The 17,069-nt window shown below is 33.8% G+C and overlaps 3 protein-coding genes, 1 long non-coding RNA gene and 1 pseudogene across 5 annotated transcripts; 2 read left to right on the top strand and 3 right to left on the bottom strand.

The window, feature by feature from the left end:
• The first annotated feature begins 220 nt into the window (after positions 1–220).
• LOC110997467 (probable DNA-directed RNA polymerase III subunit RPC6) lies at positions 221–7,273 on the top strand. Of its 2 annotated transcripts, XM_045634556.1 has the most exons (5): positions 221–327; positions 5,924–6,220; positions 6,291–6,495; positions 6,566–6,817; positions 6,900–7,273. In XM_045634556.1, the coding sequence occupies exons 2-5, from the start codon at positions 6,024–6,026 to the stop codon at positions 7,137–7,139; spliced, it is 894 nt and encodes a 297-aa protein (XP_045490512.1). In that variant the 5' UTR covers positions 221–327; positions 5,924–6,023; the 3' UTR covers positions 7,140–7,273. The 2 variants fall into 2 exon arrangements, with proteins under 2 accessions (XP_045490512.1, XP_022121326.1); XM_022265634.2 differs by lacking the exon at positions 221–327 and having other exon boundaries at positions 5,912–6,220.
• LOC123690691 lies at positions 2,094–3,288 on the bottom strand. Its single transcript, XR_006751292.1, has 2 exons — positions 3,062–3,288; positions 2,094–2,660 (listed from the first exon to the last, which is right to left on the bottom strand). It is a non-coding gene; the product is annotated as an uncharacterized LOC123690691 (long non-coding RNA).
• On the bottom strand, positions 7,157–8,749 carry LOC110997468 (putative OPA3-like protein CG13603). The gene is made up of 4 exons (XM_022265635.2): positions 8,441–8,749; positions 8,202–8,370; positions 7,991–8,133; positions 7,157–7,919 (listed from the first exon to the last, which is right to left on the bottom strand). Exons 1-4 carry the CDS (start codon positions 8,580–8,582, stop codon positions 7,573–7,575), a joined length of 801 nt encoding a protein of 266 aa, XP_022121327.1. The 5' UTR covers positions 8,583–8,749; the 3' UTR covers positions 7,157–7,572.
• Positions 8,750–10,191: 1,442 nt separating this feature from the next.
• Positions 10,192–11,665, bottom strand: LOC123689671 (annotated as a pseudogene).
• An 898-nt stretch (positions 11,666–12,563) lies between these two features.
• On the top strand, positions 12,564–15,034 carry LOC110997494 (CDAN1-interacting nuclease 1). Its single transcript, XM_022265673.2, has 5 exons — positions 12,564–12,883; positions 12,962–13,114; positions 13,186–13,330; positions 14,460–14,509; positions 14,578–15,034. The coding sequence occupies exons 1-5, from the start codon at positions 12,759–12,761 to the stop codon at positions 14,954–14,956; spliced, it is 852 nt and encodes a 283-aa protein (XP_022121365.2). The 5' UTR covers positions 12,564–12,758; the 3' UTR covers positions 14,957–15,034.
• Positions 15,035–17,069: the final 2,035 nt, after the last annotated feature.

Here is a 17,069-nt window from a genome sequence, read left to right as displayed (position 1 = left end):
TTGTTTAAAAAAATATTGGTTTCAATTATATAAATATATATATTAGCCTCGAACCAGTTGGTTAGCAAACTAAACCCGATTTAAACTCCAGGCGTCCCTATTACTGTAATTATAAAATAAATATAATACTCCAATATTAGCTTAAAAGCTTATAAAGTTATGAATCGATTTTTTAAGGCCCGCACGGTTTGGCGTAAAGAGAAACTTAATAGTAAGATGACAAATGATAAATTTAATTTAATCTTAAATGACACATTGATTATCTACGCATTCTGCAACATTAAATCTGTGAGCCTGAAAAAATATTTCAAAACAAACCCTGTTTAGGAAAAAAACGCGGGAAGCTTCGAATTTGGCGGGCGCGATTTTTGTTTGAATTTTCTGTAAAATAATATTTTTTAAAAATTTAGTGATCAGAATAGTTAAATATTGTATATATTTATAATTTGTATTATTATTTATATTTTTCTTCTTCTTTCTTCGAGTTTTGGTAAGCTTTTCTGAGTTTTATGAACGAGCCTCCGGACCCGGGGGGCACGGCGCCCCCCGCGGTTGCATTTATCACCATTTCCAATGAATCCGGTATGGATTCAGACTGTTCTTTGGCCTCTAAAAGGAAGCTGAAGCGCAGTCACAGGCAAAATTTACATAAAATGTGCAAACATTGCAATAAAAAGAAACGCAAAAGTACTACAGAACACTCTAAACCCTCAGACAGTCATTCTTGTCAATGCACAGATGAATTTGCTGAGACCACTGTGACACCACCAACCAACAATTTGCCTCCACCTAGTCCTTCCACAAATAAGACAACAATGCCTCTTTCCACCGGTATATCTTCTAAACCCACCACACAAATTGGTAGGGCTAGTTACGATGCCAATGACCACGGCCCGTTTGTGGTACATGTGCAGAAAGTACAGTCTGCTGATGATGATAGCACAGTTTTACACCCAGTTGTATTCGGGAGATTTTTAAAAAAATTTCTGTTTAAAAATATTGTAGATGGTAGTTTAAAACGTATTGGCAGAAATAAAATGACATTAACTTTTAGTAAATATACAGACGCAAACAGCTTTATAAATGCAAACTGCTTACCAACTAACAACATGAAAGCTTTTATCCCTACTTTCAATATTACAAGGATGGGTTTGGTTAGGGGAGTACCAACGGAATGGTCTCCTGAAGATATTATGGAAAACACTAACATACCCATTGGGTGTGGGGAAATTATAAAAATCAGGCGACTTAATTATAAAATCATGGTCAATAACTCACCTACGTGGAAACCTTCACAAACAGTTGTTTTTACATTTGATGGACAAGTTTTGCCTAAACGGATATTTATGTGTTATAATTCTATGCCGGTTAAATTGTATGTGTATCCCACAATTCAGTGCTTTAATTGTTGCCGCTTTGGGCACACCAAGGTCCAATGCAGGTCAAAGCCCAGGTGTTACAAGTGTGGTCAAGGCCACACTGGAGATACTTGTAATGTAGAGGAAGACCATGGTTCTTGCTGCTTATGCTCTGGGCTGCACTTTGCTTCAAGCAAAAAATGCCCAGAATATGTGAGACAAACAGATATAAAAGTAACAATGGCAGAGAATAGCTTATCTTATATTGAAGCGTCAAAATTACATCCCCCAATTTCGAAATCATTTGCTGATGTTGTATCCTCTCTCCCAAGTAAATCTCTTCCTGGTGGAAATACAGTATTGCCTGGTTCACCACCTCCACGTACAATATCTTATAAAAAAACAGTCTTCACTAAACCCAGAACACCTCCTCAACACAGTAAAGATTTCGATCATGTAGCACATGAGTCTCTTGTAAGAGACTACAATATGCCAGAGCCTTCTAATGGATGTGCATTACCATCATCGCCTAATGCAAATTCACAACAGACAATAATAGAGTTAATTACTTCATTAATTAAATTACTTTCTCAACCTAATTTATCTATACCGTCCCACGCTGCTAATTTAATTAATTCCTACACTGATAATAATAATGGCCAACATGGACAGGTTAGTTCAATGGAACTGCCGCAGTATTATAAACAAAAAGCATGAAATTATACACATTATAAATAATTTTAATCCTTTTATTTTTTCTTTATCTGAAACCTGGCTAAAGCCAGATCAGGTATTCAAAATCCCTGGTTATTCTTGCTTAAGAGAAGACAGGGCTGATGGGTATGGTGGTGTATGCCTGCTCATCAGAAACTCAAGCATCTTTTCTTCCTTCCCTCTTCCTTCACATAGTAACAGCTTTTCTATCATTTCAGCTATTGTTGATGGTATCTGTTTTGTCTCTATATATGTCCCTCACCCCTCCTTGCAAATATTCAATGAAATTAAAAACTTAATTTCAGTTCTCCCTCAGCCTTTCATGATTCTGGGTGATTTCAACTCTCATCATACATCGTGGGGTAGTTCAGTATCTAATAGGTACGGGTATGAATTATTGGATATCTTAGACATGTATAACCTGTGCATTTTAAATACGGGTTCTCCTACTCGCCTTACAAAGCCTGGTGAAGTAATTAGTGCCATTGACCTGTCCATCTGTACTCCCAATTTAGCATCTTCTCTCTCTTGGTCTACTTTGTGTTCATCTTACAATAGTGATCATTATCCCATAATCATTTCATTTCCCTGTAAAAAAAATAGTAATATGTTTATTAAAAAGTCTCGCCTTAAACACAAAATCATAGACTCGAAATGGAGTCAATACAGTTTATTAGTAGAAGAGAAACTGAATAAATGCTCAGAAGATAATGTCACAAATAGTAATTATTTACAAGATGTTTTGTTAGAATCGGCTGATAGTGTTTTTCCTAGGAAAAAGCCGAGTAGTAATAAGTTGTCATCTCCACCATGGTGGGATGAAGAATGTACCACAGCTATTAAAAAACGCAAGGCAGCTGAGCTTAATTATCGCAATGATATGTCTATGGAAAAATACGAGGTCTTAATGAATGTAATGAAAGAGGTTAAAAAACTATTTAAAAAAAAGAAATCTGAGGGTTGGAGGAAATATTGTAGCTCTTTATCACCTGGAATAAATTCTTCTGTCATTTGGCGAAATATCAAAAGATTTAGGTCAGCTATCAATCCTTCTAACCCGTCGTTGCTTCCTATAGAATTAGCTGATCAATTCCTTGATCGCTTGGCTCCTCCTTCTGCTCCAGATCTCATCCACTCTTCTACACAAAATAACTCTGATGTTGTCCCTTCCTCATTAAATCTACCTTTTACGCTATTAGAATTAAAAGGTGTATTAAATTACGTTAAAGACAGTGCTCCTGGGGAAGATGGAATCCCATATTCCTTTTTGTCTCACCTTGGCGAAAATGGATTAAATTACTTTTTAAATTTAATAAATAAAGTTCTTTTGACAAATGACATACCGTCATCTTGGCGAAGTCAAATAGTGCTGCCATTTTTAAAACCGTCTAAGATTCGATCTGATATTAAATCATACCGTCCTATAGTCTTGTCATCGGTGATAACAAAAGTTGTTGAACATTTAATTAAAAATCGGCTTGAATGGTATATAGAAAATAATAAATATCTGTCACCAACTCAGTTTGGATTTCGAAAAGGTAAAAGTGTGTGTGACAATTTAGGCATATTAGTCACGGACATTCGTAATGCTTTCTCAAATAAAAAGTCAGTAGTCGCAGCTTTCTTGGATATTAATTCGGCTTATGATAATGTTTTGTTACATATTCTAAAAAGTAAATTAGATAAATTAAAGGTTCCTTATTTTTTAAATAATTTCATTGTAAATCTTCTATCAGAGAGGAAAATTATTTTAGATGTTGGCGGCCCTAACATGCCTAGTAGGCTGGTATGGAAGGGCTTGCCACAAGGGTCTGTGCTGAGTCCTTTATTGTACAATATTTATACACATGACCTAGAAAACTCTATCGGAGATTCAGTTAGTATATTACAATATGCCGATGACTTGGTTATTTATGCCTCTGATAAGTCTGTAAGTAATGCTGAACAACGTATCTCGTCCTCTTTATCTTTCCTAAAATCTTGGATGGATGCAAATGGCCTAGATCTGCCTCCCTCAAAAAGTACCGTCGTACTTTTCACTAAATCCAGAAATCCTCCCTCACCAACTATAAGATATGATTGCGATAATATATTACCCGTCAATAATCAAGTAAAGTTCTTAGGAGTTATACTTGATTCTAAACTAACAGGTCAACCACACTGCGAATTTGTGGTTGGTAAATGTGAGCGACACTTGAATATGCTGAGATGTCTCAGTGGAGTTTGGTGGGGTGCTCACCCGGCAACATTGAGGTTGGTATATAATGCTGTCATTAGAAGCGTTCTTGATTTTGGGACCTTTTTCTTAGATCCAGGTAATGTAGCAGGCTTTAGAAAACTAGATCTCATACAGTCTAGGGCTTTGAGGATTGTTTCTGGTGCTATGAAATCGAGCCCAGTTAATGCTCTGCAAATAGAATGTTGTGACCCTCCATTAAACTTAAGGCGTCAATATCTGTCAGATAGATTCATTTTTAGAACTGTCCAGTTCCATAACCATCCCCTCATTTCCAAACTGGAATCTCTTTCTCAAAAATTACCCTCTTCACATAAACCTTTACCTTGTCTATTAAAAAGCTTTCTGAAATTTAAACAATTACAAGCCCCAACTCATTCCTTTTATATACTTCCCCTATTTAGCTCTTCTTATGATTCTCTACTTCTTTCTCCTGAGATATGCTTTTCTATTGGCATTGAAAAATCTGATTTTAATGCCAATGCAAACTTTAATTCCAATGTCAATATGAAATGGCCTAACTGGCATCAAATGTATACAGATGCTTCTAAACACTCCAATGGGTGTGTTGGTGTTGGAGTGTACCACAAACAGTACAACATAGTTCAGAAAATTAAATTACCTCCAGAATCATCGGTCTTTACCGGTGAATGTTTTGGACTACTAAAAGCTCTTGAATATGTGCTGTGTTTCAAACTCAAAAAAACCGTTGTATTTACCGATTCCTTAAGTGCATTACAGAGCTTAGCAAAATTTTCACTTAAACTAAACCCATTCTTTCATGTTATATTTGAATGTAGGAGAAAGCTGTTGCAATGCCAATTACACAACTATTTAGTATCATTTTGTTGGATACCTAGTCACTGTGGTATCTCTGGAAATGTGAAAGCTGACAGTTTGGCTAACAGTGCTACTGTGACCGGTGACGTATACCCGTACAAGAATTTTGGCCATGATCTTGCTGCTTTGCCCGGCATATATCTCCACAGTTCGTGGAATATGTGTTGGGAAAAGAACGGCCGGATTAAGGGTCGTTTCTTGTATGCTATACAGTCTTCCGTTCCCAGGAAGCCGTGGTTTGCCAAATTGTCGCTTGGTAAAACTGCCATTTCTACTATAATCCGTATGCGTCTGGGACATAACAGCCTTCCAGTTCATTTGCACAAACTCGGTATCGTAACTAGTACCGCCTGTGAGTGTGGCGAGAGCTATTCTGACTTGAATCATGTTTTCTTTTCTTGTCCTAAGTATGACCATTCTTCCTTATATGCTTCTTTAGTTTCTCTGTCCGTTCCCCTTCCTACCAATATTTATTTACTTCTTCGAGATTTAAATCCCCTTGTATATAGTATTATAAGTATGTTTATTGTAAATAATAACATTAAACTATAATTTTGATTTTTTTCCATTATTAATTATTCTGATTATTTGTAAATTTATGCGCTTTCAATTATTTATGTTATGTCGCGATTGGTTTCCTTAGTTTTTTCATTATGCATAAACTGTAAATAATTAAAACAACGAATTATAAAAATCCCATACTTGACGCTGGCTAATGCACAAACAGTGTTAGAGCCAAAGGAAAAAAAAAAAAAAAAAAAAAAACCCTGTTTAGTGTTTTCTGTGAAGTTTTAAATTCTAATGGGTTATTTGTGAACAATACAGCTACGCATTGTAAAATAAAATTGGTTTTGTACGTTTACATACTTCAAGAGATGACTGAAAACAAAACATATGACGTATCTGAACAGATACTTAATGCTGTTAGAAAAAATTCTAAAGGAATATCAGCTACAGAAATGGCAGCTGAAGTTCCAGAATTACCTTCAGCAGAACTTGTTGGGGCAATAAATAAATTGTTACAACAGGGTTATTTAGATATCTATAAGCAGGATGGTGTACTCATTTATAAGTAGGTGCATTTTTGCAATTGCTGTAGCAAGATATATAGTATTTTATTAGTAAACTTAATTGTGATTTAGGATAAAAAACCAGTCTTCAAAGCAAGTAGTAAAGGGAGCAGATAATGAAGAAAAGGTGGTATATAATTTGATAGAAGAAGCAGCTAATAAAGGAATTTGGATTAGAGAAATAAGAAATCAATCCAACCTTACCAATCCACAGCTTACAAAAATCTTAAAGAATTTAGAAAGCAAAAAACTAATAAAAGCTGTTAAATGTGTTAATGTAAGTATGAAATTGTAATATGGTGAATTTACTTTTACATGAAAATGTACTTAATCATAGGGTGTTTTAGGCTTCAAAAAAGAAAGTGTATATGCTTTACAACTTGGAACCAGACAGATCAATTTCAGGAGGTGCTTGGTATCAAGACCAAGACTTTGAATCTGAATTTGTTGATGTCCTTAATAGGCAATGTTTAAGATTCCTTCATCAGAGAGCTGATAAAATAAAAAATAATCCTAGAGGACCTATTGTGGGTCGGACTCAATCGTATGCAACAGCTATTGAAGTACAGAAATATATCACAGATTTAGGAATAAGTAAAGTAAGTAATTTTTTTTTACATAAAAAATATCAGATATATATAAAGAAAATCTAGTGTGTTATTATTATAACACCTTTTTCAGGTAAAACTTGAAGTTGAAGATGTTGTTACAATCTTAAATACTTTGATTTATGATGGAAAAGCTGAAAGCACTGTGTATCCTGATGGCAGTAGAGTGTATAGAGCTATTGAATCACTAATACCACCACCAGGTCTAGTGCAAGTACCATGTGGCATCTGCCCTTTAATTCACAAATGTTCTTCCATAGGACTTATTACCCCACAAGACTGTAAATATATGACCGAATGGCTTGAGCAATAAAATACAAAATCAAAAAAAATCTGACATAAACAGAAAATGGTTTTAATCTTTATTTTCTTTTTAGATTCACTAAATCCTTACAATTATAGAATATTCACCTTTGTGTTGTAAAAATCTAATTTGTTTGTTGTATATACTGTAATTTAACAATTTCAAATCTATTAATGTAAATACATGAAGTAAAGCTTAAAATCTAGTGTGTTTCTAAAAGTATACTGCTTTTTAAATAAATTAAAAGAAGCTTAATACCAAGACTAATTAAGGTATGAATAAGCTTTTAAGTTTTTTACATTCTTTCAGTTGTCAATGAAGACTTATTTTATAAATAATGCAATGCATTCACATAATCTAAGACGTTTTCTCATACATTTACTATAAATACATTCTTCCTTATTTAATATCGAAGAGTTATCCTATAGGTGAACATGCACTTTTAAAATAAACTCCTAAAATTATTTTCTAAATTGTAAAGAGCTTCAGAGAGCACAGCTTGCTCTCTACTATATTTTTTTTTATTATCCATTGATTGGACTTCTTGCTCACTTGTATTCAAGTGAACAAAAAGAGAATTCAAGACATCCATTTGTATATAGTTTAAAGACTGTAAGATAATTCCATTGTTTGGGTATGGAGTGCTAGAGTAATTGTTTTGATGATCAATTGAGTGCCTTTGAACATTAGATGGTGGAATTGTGACAATTTCTTTTGGTTTAGGTGTCTCAGATTTTGGTGGTGTCTTTCCAGAAGGGTTGTTACTACTTGGGTTTCTTGGTTTGTTATCTAGAAACATAATAAACTTAAAATGTAATGTATAAAACAATAGAAGAATAAATTTAATCCCTATAGCTTACCAAGGTCATGAATTAGTCTCTCCATCTCTCTAAGTTGTGTTTGTTGTTGTTGAACAGTAAAATAAAGATCAGTTATTGTACCAGTAATATGTTTCATTTCCGCTTCTCTTTTAGCTTCTTTTGATGCCTCTTTTTTGCTTTGTCTGTAAAGTAAAATGTAATAATTTATCTTAAGTTTTTATTTGTTATGTATATGAATAAAAAACCTTACCGATTATATTCAACTATTAATAGGCCGGCACCAATAACAAAGATGACTGTCTCTCCTAGAAGGTTGGCACCAAGCTCAATAGCCATATCTTGACTGAGTACAGGTATATTAACTGGTTTACCAAGATTCAGGATCCACATTTTAGCCTTCACTTCACACCAATTGTAAACTAAAAATTTACAATAATGTTGTGACCTGACTGTACAAGTAATAATACAAAATATTCTACAGCTACTTACATTGAGCTGGAGGCATGCATACATAAGTTCTAAAAAAAGGGCTGTTTTTTGCTCTTTCTTTACATATATTTGCGATAGGCTTGCTAATTTGCTTTATTAATAGCACAGATAATTTTGCTATAGGAAAAGCTCCAACAACCATGGTTGTATTTTATGAAGGTCCAGATAATATTCCTTTCTTTTTCCCGTATAATGAATACGGTTGCTTTTATATTACAAAATTGTATTTTTTTATATCCTCAATACATTTCTTAAAAAAACAAAAATTATCTAACTTTTTCAATTTTCCTGGATAGTATACTAATAAAAAATTGTATATGTGTCCACAGATCAAGTAAAGTAAATCCAGAAGCTAGAAGTAATAGTGTTCTGTGAGTAAATCATAATTTATCTACAAATGCACAGCACAGATAAAAGATACTAGAAACAATTCTCATTGTCTATATTATGGCTCTTGAGATCACGGGAAAACATGGCAGATAAACGCCGTTTTTTCTACACAGCCTTAACATTAATTGGCCGTTGACCACCGAAAAGCGTGAGCGTTAATGTGTTTCTTTTGGCGTTCATGGCTTTTGGCGTTAATGTGTTTCTTTTGGCTGTCATGGCGGCGCTTATTGTTTCCCGACTTCCGCCTTTAGGGCCTAGGCTACCAACTATCGACACTAGCTGTCATTTTCATACGAATTTATATACTTTCTACATACACTACTGTTAAGCCGTTTTGACTAGACTCTATGACCATTGTTCGCTGCCGTTTACGGACTATGGTAAAGACTAAAGTATTTTGGGACTTTCTTAAAAACCTACGAACTTCAGTCACAGAATCTCATTGATATACAAAAACCCAAGATGCACAATCAACGTCTAAGAAATGTCCTCAAAAAATAAGCGCAACATTCTAAATTGTGCGCTCATTTCAAATAGTCTCGCGTCGCTCGCGTCTGGGAGCAGACGTTAAAAATGTCAAAGTGTTATCTAAGAAATAAAAGAAGGCTAAAAAAGGATGGGATATCGTAAAAAACTTTATTGATTCGTTTTTATTGTTTTTATGACTGATTATAACAAGCAATATGTGATTTTTATTTATTTATTTTAAAAACATCATTCAACGCACAAACTCTATACGGCCAACTTCAATGGCTGCTTGTTCAGTGTTAGAACAATGCATTACAGTCTTCTTTTTATTTTAGTCGCATTATAAAAATGACCCTGTTCTAATAAGTAGAGTCGATTATTTTTATTTGTTTTTTTTAAATAAATTTATGTACTATTGAACTTTTTTGTGTATAGTTTTTGACATATATATTAACGCTCATAATGTGGTCAGGAGGTAGCCAATTTAACATTTTTTTAATGTTCGTAAATATTTTGATATTGCTTACAGATTAAAATACCGGATGATGGCGGTGATACTGAAGTGTGTCCTACGTGTTCAATGTTTAATTTAGAAATGAGAAGAAATTCAAATCTCCCACCACTTTTCTAAGCACGGGGTCAGTTTAGGATACACCTCGAAAAGTTCGTATAAAAAGCGAACTTCACAAATGCCGCAAAAGGTTAATTTAGCAAGGAAAACTTTATTAAAAACTTAAGGAAAAAGAATTCGAGACTTGTTAAAAAGACTATTTCACTAAATAATGCGTTAAATGTTTTAACGAAATGGTTTAAATGGTTTTGAACCAAATATTTGAATAAACAATTTTAACAGTTATTATTTGTTTTTTTGATATACCCATAGGCTACCCAAAAACATATTTATGCACAAATAAAAGTATATTTATGTGTTTAAAACACAATTTAACAAACTCTTAAAATACTAAATAGTAATGTATAATGAAAAAAAAGTCATGTTCGACTCCACTCAATACCTTGTCCTACCGACCACGGTCGGTCGTAAAATTTTATTGGTTTAAGTACACTGCGTTGTAATAACAACTTTAAACAATTCACGTAAGGTTGATTTTGCAATAATATATGCTCGTAACTTTTGCCACTTTCGAAACTAAATCCTCAATGTTTGGTAAAGGATACGCGTCGAGTTCTATGTAACGATTAATTGTCTGAGAGTAATCAATCACAAGGCGTCTTTTATGAGTTTCGCTTTTTGTTATTAGTACTTGGGCCCTCCACGGTGATTTACTTTCTTCAATCACGCCCTCTGCTATAAGTTTTCTGATCTCCTCTTTAATGAATTCATTATCCTCTTTGCTATGCCTTGAGACTTAATAGCAATTGGTTTGCAGTTAGGCGATACATTTGCAAAAAGCGGTAAAGCTGGTACTGATGCTTTAGCTACGTTACAAACTTGTAGTGGACGTTTTGGCCCACCGAAAGAAAACTCTAGCGATGAATGTTCTTCGAGGACATCATGACCGATAATTATGTCAGCACAAAGATTTTTCACGATAAGAAAATTTACATCATATTTATGATTTCCGATATTCAGGGTTTGTAAAGTTTGCCCTTCTACTTGAGAGGTAAAATTTAGAGAGGCCATAGATATAGTCTGACTGCAGGGTTTTCTTTTTAAATCGCATAGTCTCGCAAAACTGTCATTAATAAAACTGATGGAGCTGCCTGTGTCGAGAAGTGCTTCTGCTCTTATTCCTCGAATATAAGCGGGTACAGTAGCTTTACGTAATGAAAAAGGTGACGCTGCTGTGATACAAGCGGATACATTTGCACTACCTACTACCACAGAGTTTGTAGGTTTGGAAGAGGTCTGCAAACGGTGGCAAAGTGACCTTTCTTGTTGCAGAGCTGGCAAGTGCTTTCAAATGCGGGGCAGTTCTTACGTGGATGTATTTGTCCGCCACAAAAGAAACATTTTCGTCGTCGAGAGTTATTTACAGATGAGCAGATCTCGTCGTGCACAATTTGTGGGTTCGGAAAGACTAAAGTTGGCTCTTTTGGGGCAACAGCATTTCACGACACAGTATTGAAGCTTTGAGAGTTGATCTCTGCAGTTTCTAGAGAGAGAGCTTGATTGTACATTTGATCCAGAGTTAGAGTTAGGTTTTCTAATAGCCTTTGTCTGATTTTGTGCGATGATATACTAGATATGAAAGCATCACGCACGCTATCATTTTTGTTCGTTTCCGCATCAACAGCCGCAAAGCCACAATCTTTAGAAAGAAGTTTTAAAGCTTGTAAGTATGTGTCAATATTTTCTTCAGGTCTTTGCTTTCTTGTTGCTAATATATGTCTAGAAAAATCAGATTTTTAGGTTTTACGTACAGTTTTTGGAGTATTGTTATTGCATCTTCGTAGTTTGTGGCTTCGCTTATATACCTATGTGTAGATATTTGGCGATATATGATTTATCAAAAGCTGAAATTTGATGATGTCCCATTTTTCTGGCGGAGGAACCGACTGTGCATCTGTTTCTGGAGCGGTCGGTTTCTGCACGGAAATGAAGTTTTCGAAAGTGTTACGCCAGTGAGTGTATCCAAGCCCTCGTGCTAGACCTGTCTGACGGATCAATATCAAATCTTTCAGGGCGAAGATATTTATCCATGTTGTTTGTTTTTTTTATTCAGCTTATTAAATTGAAATAAGACAAAACCTTTAATGAATATAAGGTTTTAATAAGCTAAAATTAACAGTAAAAATTGCTTTGGCTACATTAGATACATTGACAAAGTCACTAGCAAAACATATTGACAATGTCATCATTTTATGGTTGATAGTTTCAAGCAAGAAGTTTACATCAATAACGTAACTAGCTACTACAGGAGGCGAGCCCCCGTTACCTGCTCAATGCTTATGGGCTCGTCCATTTTTTCGCCTGACTCCAGGCCTTAAGGAAAAAGCATACAAACTTACCAGATACTGAATATATACACTAATGAATTAACAAAACTAAAATACTTATATTAAACTACTACATAGAAATATATACAAACTGATCTTTTATTTAGTAAGTAAAATTAAATTTAAAATTTCACTAAAAAACACTCCCGCCACGACCAACGTTTTCCGCGCTTATTTTTCTATAACGCCTTAAAACAAAAAGAGACATAATTTTATTATTACCCAACCAACTAGGATTTTTTTTAGCTTTGATTTGAGTCACGTGACAATGCGTGTGCTAAAGTAAAGTGATCATACGTGAAGTTTGACTGCTTGGTAGTATAGTCTGTTTTTGTGAAATGTTCACACTTTTCATTTTGATATTTGTGTGTTTGTGTTATACGTACTTAAAATATCTGTGTTTGTAAATAATACGATCTCTAAAGTGGTTTCCCATGGCATTTTAAATTATGTGTCGGCTTTAACATTTGTCATCCAGCCACTAGTAAAATCAATTCATAACATGTTATCACAATTTGAATGCAAACCCATGCCATACAAATTGTATTTGGCGATTGTTGAAGATTTTAACAAACTTACATCTTTTAGTCGAAAGGCAGAAAATATGATTAGGAAAAAATATAAAGAGTATGTTCTTATGACAATCACATGTCAATCTATCTACAATCAACCAAGTAAAATTAATTATTACCCATTTTATTCCAGCATACCATCTGCAACCATTGGAAGTATAATTTCAATGTTGGTACAGAGATCTATGAAATTAAATTATAGAAAATCACCTGTAATTTCCAGTAGATATTATGATTTATATGAAAATTTAATCAAGAAAGAAGAGAAAAGTGAAGTTATCATACAGTATGCACATGTTTTTGGACCTGACATTAAATAGTGTTGGAACACTTTAATTTACTTTTAAATGGTTACAGATTGGCTGATAGCCAAGGTATTAGCCCTGCTCTATTCGTCAGATCGCTGCTACAAAATGTATACCCAGACTCCACAATGGTAAAAAAATGTTTAAAGGATTCAACAATTATTGAAAATAAAGATTTAGCTTATCAAGTGTTTTTGGTAAGTAATTGATAATGTTAATATGTATAGTAACAGTATAAATGTATTATATAGTAAACTAACAAATCTAGTTTGTGATCAAATTGGATAGAAAAAATGGTAGATATCTCCAAGGGTTTATTTTAAAATATAATTAACACATATAACACTGTCACTAATTTGTTATTATTATAATTAAATTTTATAATATAAGTTATAAGCTTTTTAAGGAAACTTCTGGGCTTATGGTAGTAGTTAGGCCAGGATGGCAACTAAGTAATATGAGTCCATGCTACTACCACTACTACTATTTATTAAAGTTTATCTCTCAGAAAGACTCAGCACTGAGTTAACTGACCACAATGCAATTGTGAACTATATTCAAGCTTTCTGGACAGGAGTGCTACTAAGTAGTTTTTGTTTTATACTTATAGCACAATTCTAGAACAGAATGATAGAATTATTATCTCTCTTGCAAAGCACTCTGTCCTTGTCTTTCTTCTCTTGTGTATTATTATATCCTTGACCCAAACCTAGAAAGTCCACTAAAGAATGTTTCTTTATGAAAGGGTAAACCATACCATATACCATGTCCTAAATACTGTACCAAGAAACAAAATTTTTCAGAAACCTAAAACTAGAGTAACTTACTTAATATTATTTTTCCTGGTAAGGCTTCGCTTGACACTCCAAGTTGTACGAAAATCTAGAAACATTTCATTCAACTTATTTTTAATTTTTCAATCCTTCAGTATGATATGCCAGTGTTTTGAATCCACAGTTGCACCTGTGCGGTATAGTGTTGCATAGCGTATGGCTTAAATGTTTATTTTGTTCAACTCACTCAAGTGAACAATAACAAATTTGATTGTTGCTGAAATATTCCCGCACAGCTGTGTACTTTTGTGCACATGGTACAAGTTGTGGATTCATGATGATGTCTACACACTCCTTGCTCGCGAACTTAATCTTCTCTACCAAATCTCTACCAAAACGAAAAAACATTAACAATGAAATGTAAATGTATAAGAATATATTATAATACCTAAAATATCAAATTATTCATTTCTAAATTTATTTCATGGGAGTGACGCATCTTTTTTTTGATAGCTTTTATTTTTGACTAAAACAAACATTTTTTTCATTTTAGGGTATCATGCACGATAATCAATATGGCCCATATGCTGATATAATAAAACAGTAAGTATTTAAAACTTAAAATAAAACTGTCTCCAAATAAAATTTAACTATAAATTATTACATTTCAGGTCTATTGGACTGGAGTATGAACTACGATTAGAACATGAGTTAAAAACCATGAATATAACGTTTTCTGATGAAAGCATACTTAGGCTAAGAGGTTATGACAAAACCCCCGACTTTAAATTAGATGTACCCATTGCTGTGGATGGATTTGTTGTTAATTGGATTGAAAGCAAAGCGCTATTCGGTGATGAAGAGAATCATTTAGGATATCTAAAAGAACAACTTATTTGTTACTGGAATAGATTTGGTCCAGGTCTTGTAATATACTGGTTTGGATATTTAGACATTCTTGAAAATACTCCTGAAGTAAACAGCATGTTTATTCTGAGAACTAAATTTCCCAGCAAGGATACTATAACTCAATATAAAATTGATACGTAATTAATTTTTTTTAATAATAATTTTGGTGATTCCTAATAATTAGTAAATAAGTAAATTATTATACTATGTAAAGCTGGATTTACCATGTTTCATTCACTTATTCGTCGCCTTTTGTTTCGAGGAGGTTAGGGGAGTGTTTTTAATGTTTTAGTATAGAGACCATAATCAAATGAAACAAAAAAGTTCAGCATCTAAAAAAAAACAAAAATTCGTTTATTCACTTTAGATGCGTCTTAGGGCATGCTTATGATCTCAAAAACGTGTACAAAATTCGAGAAAGAGCCACGCCATCTGTTGCAAAACTACTAGGAGGCCTTGTTCTGAGAAGAACGGGCAAGAAACTCCCTTCCCTCCCTCTACATTATGATTATTCAAAGGAAAGTGTCATAAGCCACAACGTCATTAAAGTTACATAAGTAAAAAATTAAATAAAAATCTGTTCTGTGATTTACCTCATTCACCATTACATACATATATACATATTCACAACACTTCCAAGATAACAAAATAAATTATATAATTAGAACTATTGCCAAGCGTTTTTATCTTCTAAGGAGTCATTAACTGTGTAGTAACCTTTACACATTCATGTTTTTTTTAATATGTGTTTTGAATCTGTTGATACGTAGTTCCAACATTTCACTAGGAATCATGTTATAGCAGCGTATACTTAGTCCCATAAATGAAGTATTTATTTAAAAAATAATTCAACGGCCCAAGCGAGTCAGGTACTATGGGTGAAAAACTGGTGGGATTTAAGTTTATTCCATTAGTCGAAAAAAAACAAGAGGGCTGTGCACGTTTGACCATGGCGTTCCAATGTTCGATTTTTGGATTTTGAAATTTGATGGCAAAAAAAATCGCCACTTTTCTCGCACGATCGAGTTAAGATTGAATGTGTATGTTTGTATTTTGTTTATAATATACTTCTTTGAATAACCTCAATTTTTCAAATCTGGAAAAATGCATGTGTTGTCTAGTTTTTGCTTGAACCTGTCTCTGTTTTTCATTATTCTTTTGGTGACCATATGTCTTTCATGCACGCTCGAAAATTCAGTTTCTAGCTAACTAAGAGCATAATTTTAAACGAAATGCGTTTACATCCAAAAATTTCCGTCGCCTCTCACATTTGAAAAAATCCGAGATTTCTAGTTTTGTTTGGAATCGGGCCAAGGGTGGATCCAGCTTTGGCGCCAGGGGGAGTCATATAGTCGTGGTCAAGTCAAGAACTTTTTCGTTTGCCATCATACAAAGTTATTATACTAAATTAATTAAATATTGAAGATATGTAGTATAAAATAATATGTATAAAATCTGAATGGTGACAAAATCTATATATATATATATAATGAAAATGGTCTTCGTTTGAGGCTCAATCACGCCTAAACCACTCATCGTATCGTAACGGTAACATAAAACTACCACCATTCGATGCGAAATTTTTCCTAGATGGTTTATGGCTATTTATTTTTCGAATTCTAACATTCCTTTATTTTTTTATTGCTGTTTCACTTTTATGAACATATTTTATCCCGCTAATAAAGCGTTTTCTCTTGATTCTTTTGTTTTCATGGATTTCAACGGAGTTTACTAAACGGATAATGTTCTTCTACATTCAGCTAAGAATCTACTTACAAACTTCCACGCATCCACCCACCAACTCCCACGCACCTCTGCACACCCACTCTCATTTTTTGATAAAAATAAAATGCCGTATCTATGATCAAGTATCACTTGAGAACGGCTGGACCGATTAGGTTAAATTTTTTTTATTGTCTTCAGAATTGTCAGGAGAATGTTTATATGTAAGATAATTTTAAAAAAGTCTGTATGTCTGTATGTAAGTATGATAATCGAAGTATTCCAATGTCTATAGTTACTCATCACGAAATCTCGGGAACTATAGGACTTAGAAATGTGAAACTTGGTAGGTTAGAAACGGATTTTAAGAAATTCATCCCCCAAAGGGGATTGCGGGGGCGTTAACAATGAACAATTCCCGTTTTTAAACTATAGCTCCTATAAATTTCAAAAAAATCTTCTGTAAGAGATGTAGAAATAGTCTATGAACGAATTTTACGGTAGCTCACCCCACATGGGGTTGCGGGGATCG

The sequence above is a fragment of the Pieris rapae genome, chromosome 1 (assembly GCF_905147795.1).
Source record: "Pieris rapae chromosome 1, ilPieRapa1.1, whole genome shotgun sequence".
NCBI lineage: Eukaryota > Metazoa > Arthropoda > Insecta > Lepidoptera > Pieridae > Pieris > Pieris rapae.
The sequence above is the reverse complement of the archived record's forward strand: the minus strand, read 5'-3'. Positions and strand labels throughout refer to the sequence as shown.

Bases quoted from the DNA above. Each gene is read 5' to 3' on its own strand.
- LOC110997467 (XM_045634556.1), top strand. From the start codon at position 6,024: ATGACTGAAAACAAAACATATGACGTATCTGAACAGATACTTAATGCT. The intron at 6,221-6,290 runs GTAGGTGCATTT...ATTGTGATTTAG, and splicing joins GATGGTGTACTCATTTATAA to GATAAAAAACCAGTCTTCAA. The intron at 6,496-6,565 runs GTAAGTATGAAA...AGGGTGTTTTAG, and splicing joins AAGCTGTTAAATGTGTTAAT to GCTTCAAAAAAGAAAGTGTA.
- LOC110997494 (XM_022265673.2), top strand. From the start codon at position 12,759: ATGTTATCACAATTTGAATGCAAACCCATGCCATACAAATTGTATTTG. The intron at 13,115-13,185 runs GTATGCACATGT...AAATGGTTACAG, and splicing joins AAAAGTGAAGTTATCATACA to ATTGGCTGATAGCCAAGGTA. The intron at 14,510-14,577 runs GTAAGTATTTAA...ATTACATTTCAG, and splicing joins TATGCTGATATAATAAAACA to GTCTATTGGACTGGAGTATG.
- LOC110997468 (XM_022265635.2), bottom strand. From the start codon at position 8,582: ATGGTTGTTGGAGCTTTTCCTATAGCAAAATTATCTGTGCTATTAATA. The intron at 8,371-8,440 runs GTAAGTAGCTGT...GTAAATTTTTAG, and splicing joins ATGCATGCCTCCAGCTCAAT to TTTACAATTGGTGTGAAGTG. The intron at 7,920-7,990 runs GTAAGCTATAGG...TTATGTTTCTAG, and splicing joins GAGACTAATTCATGACCTTG to ATAACAAACCAAGAAACCCA.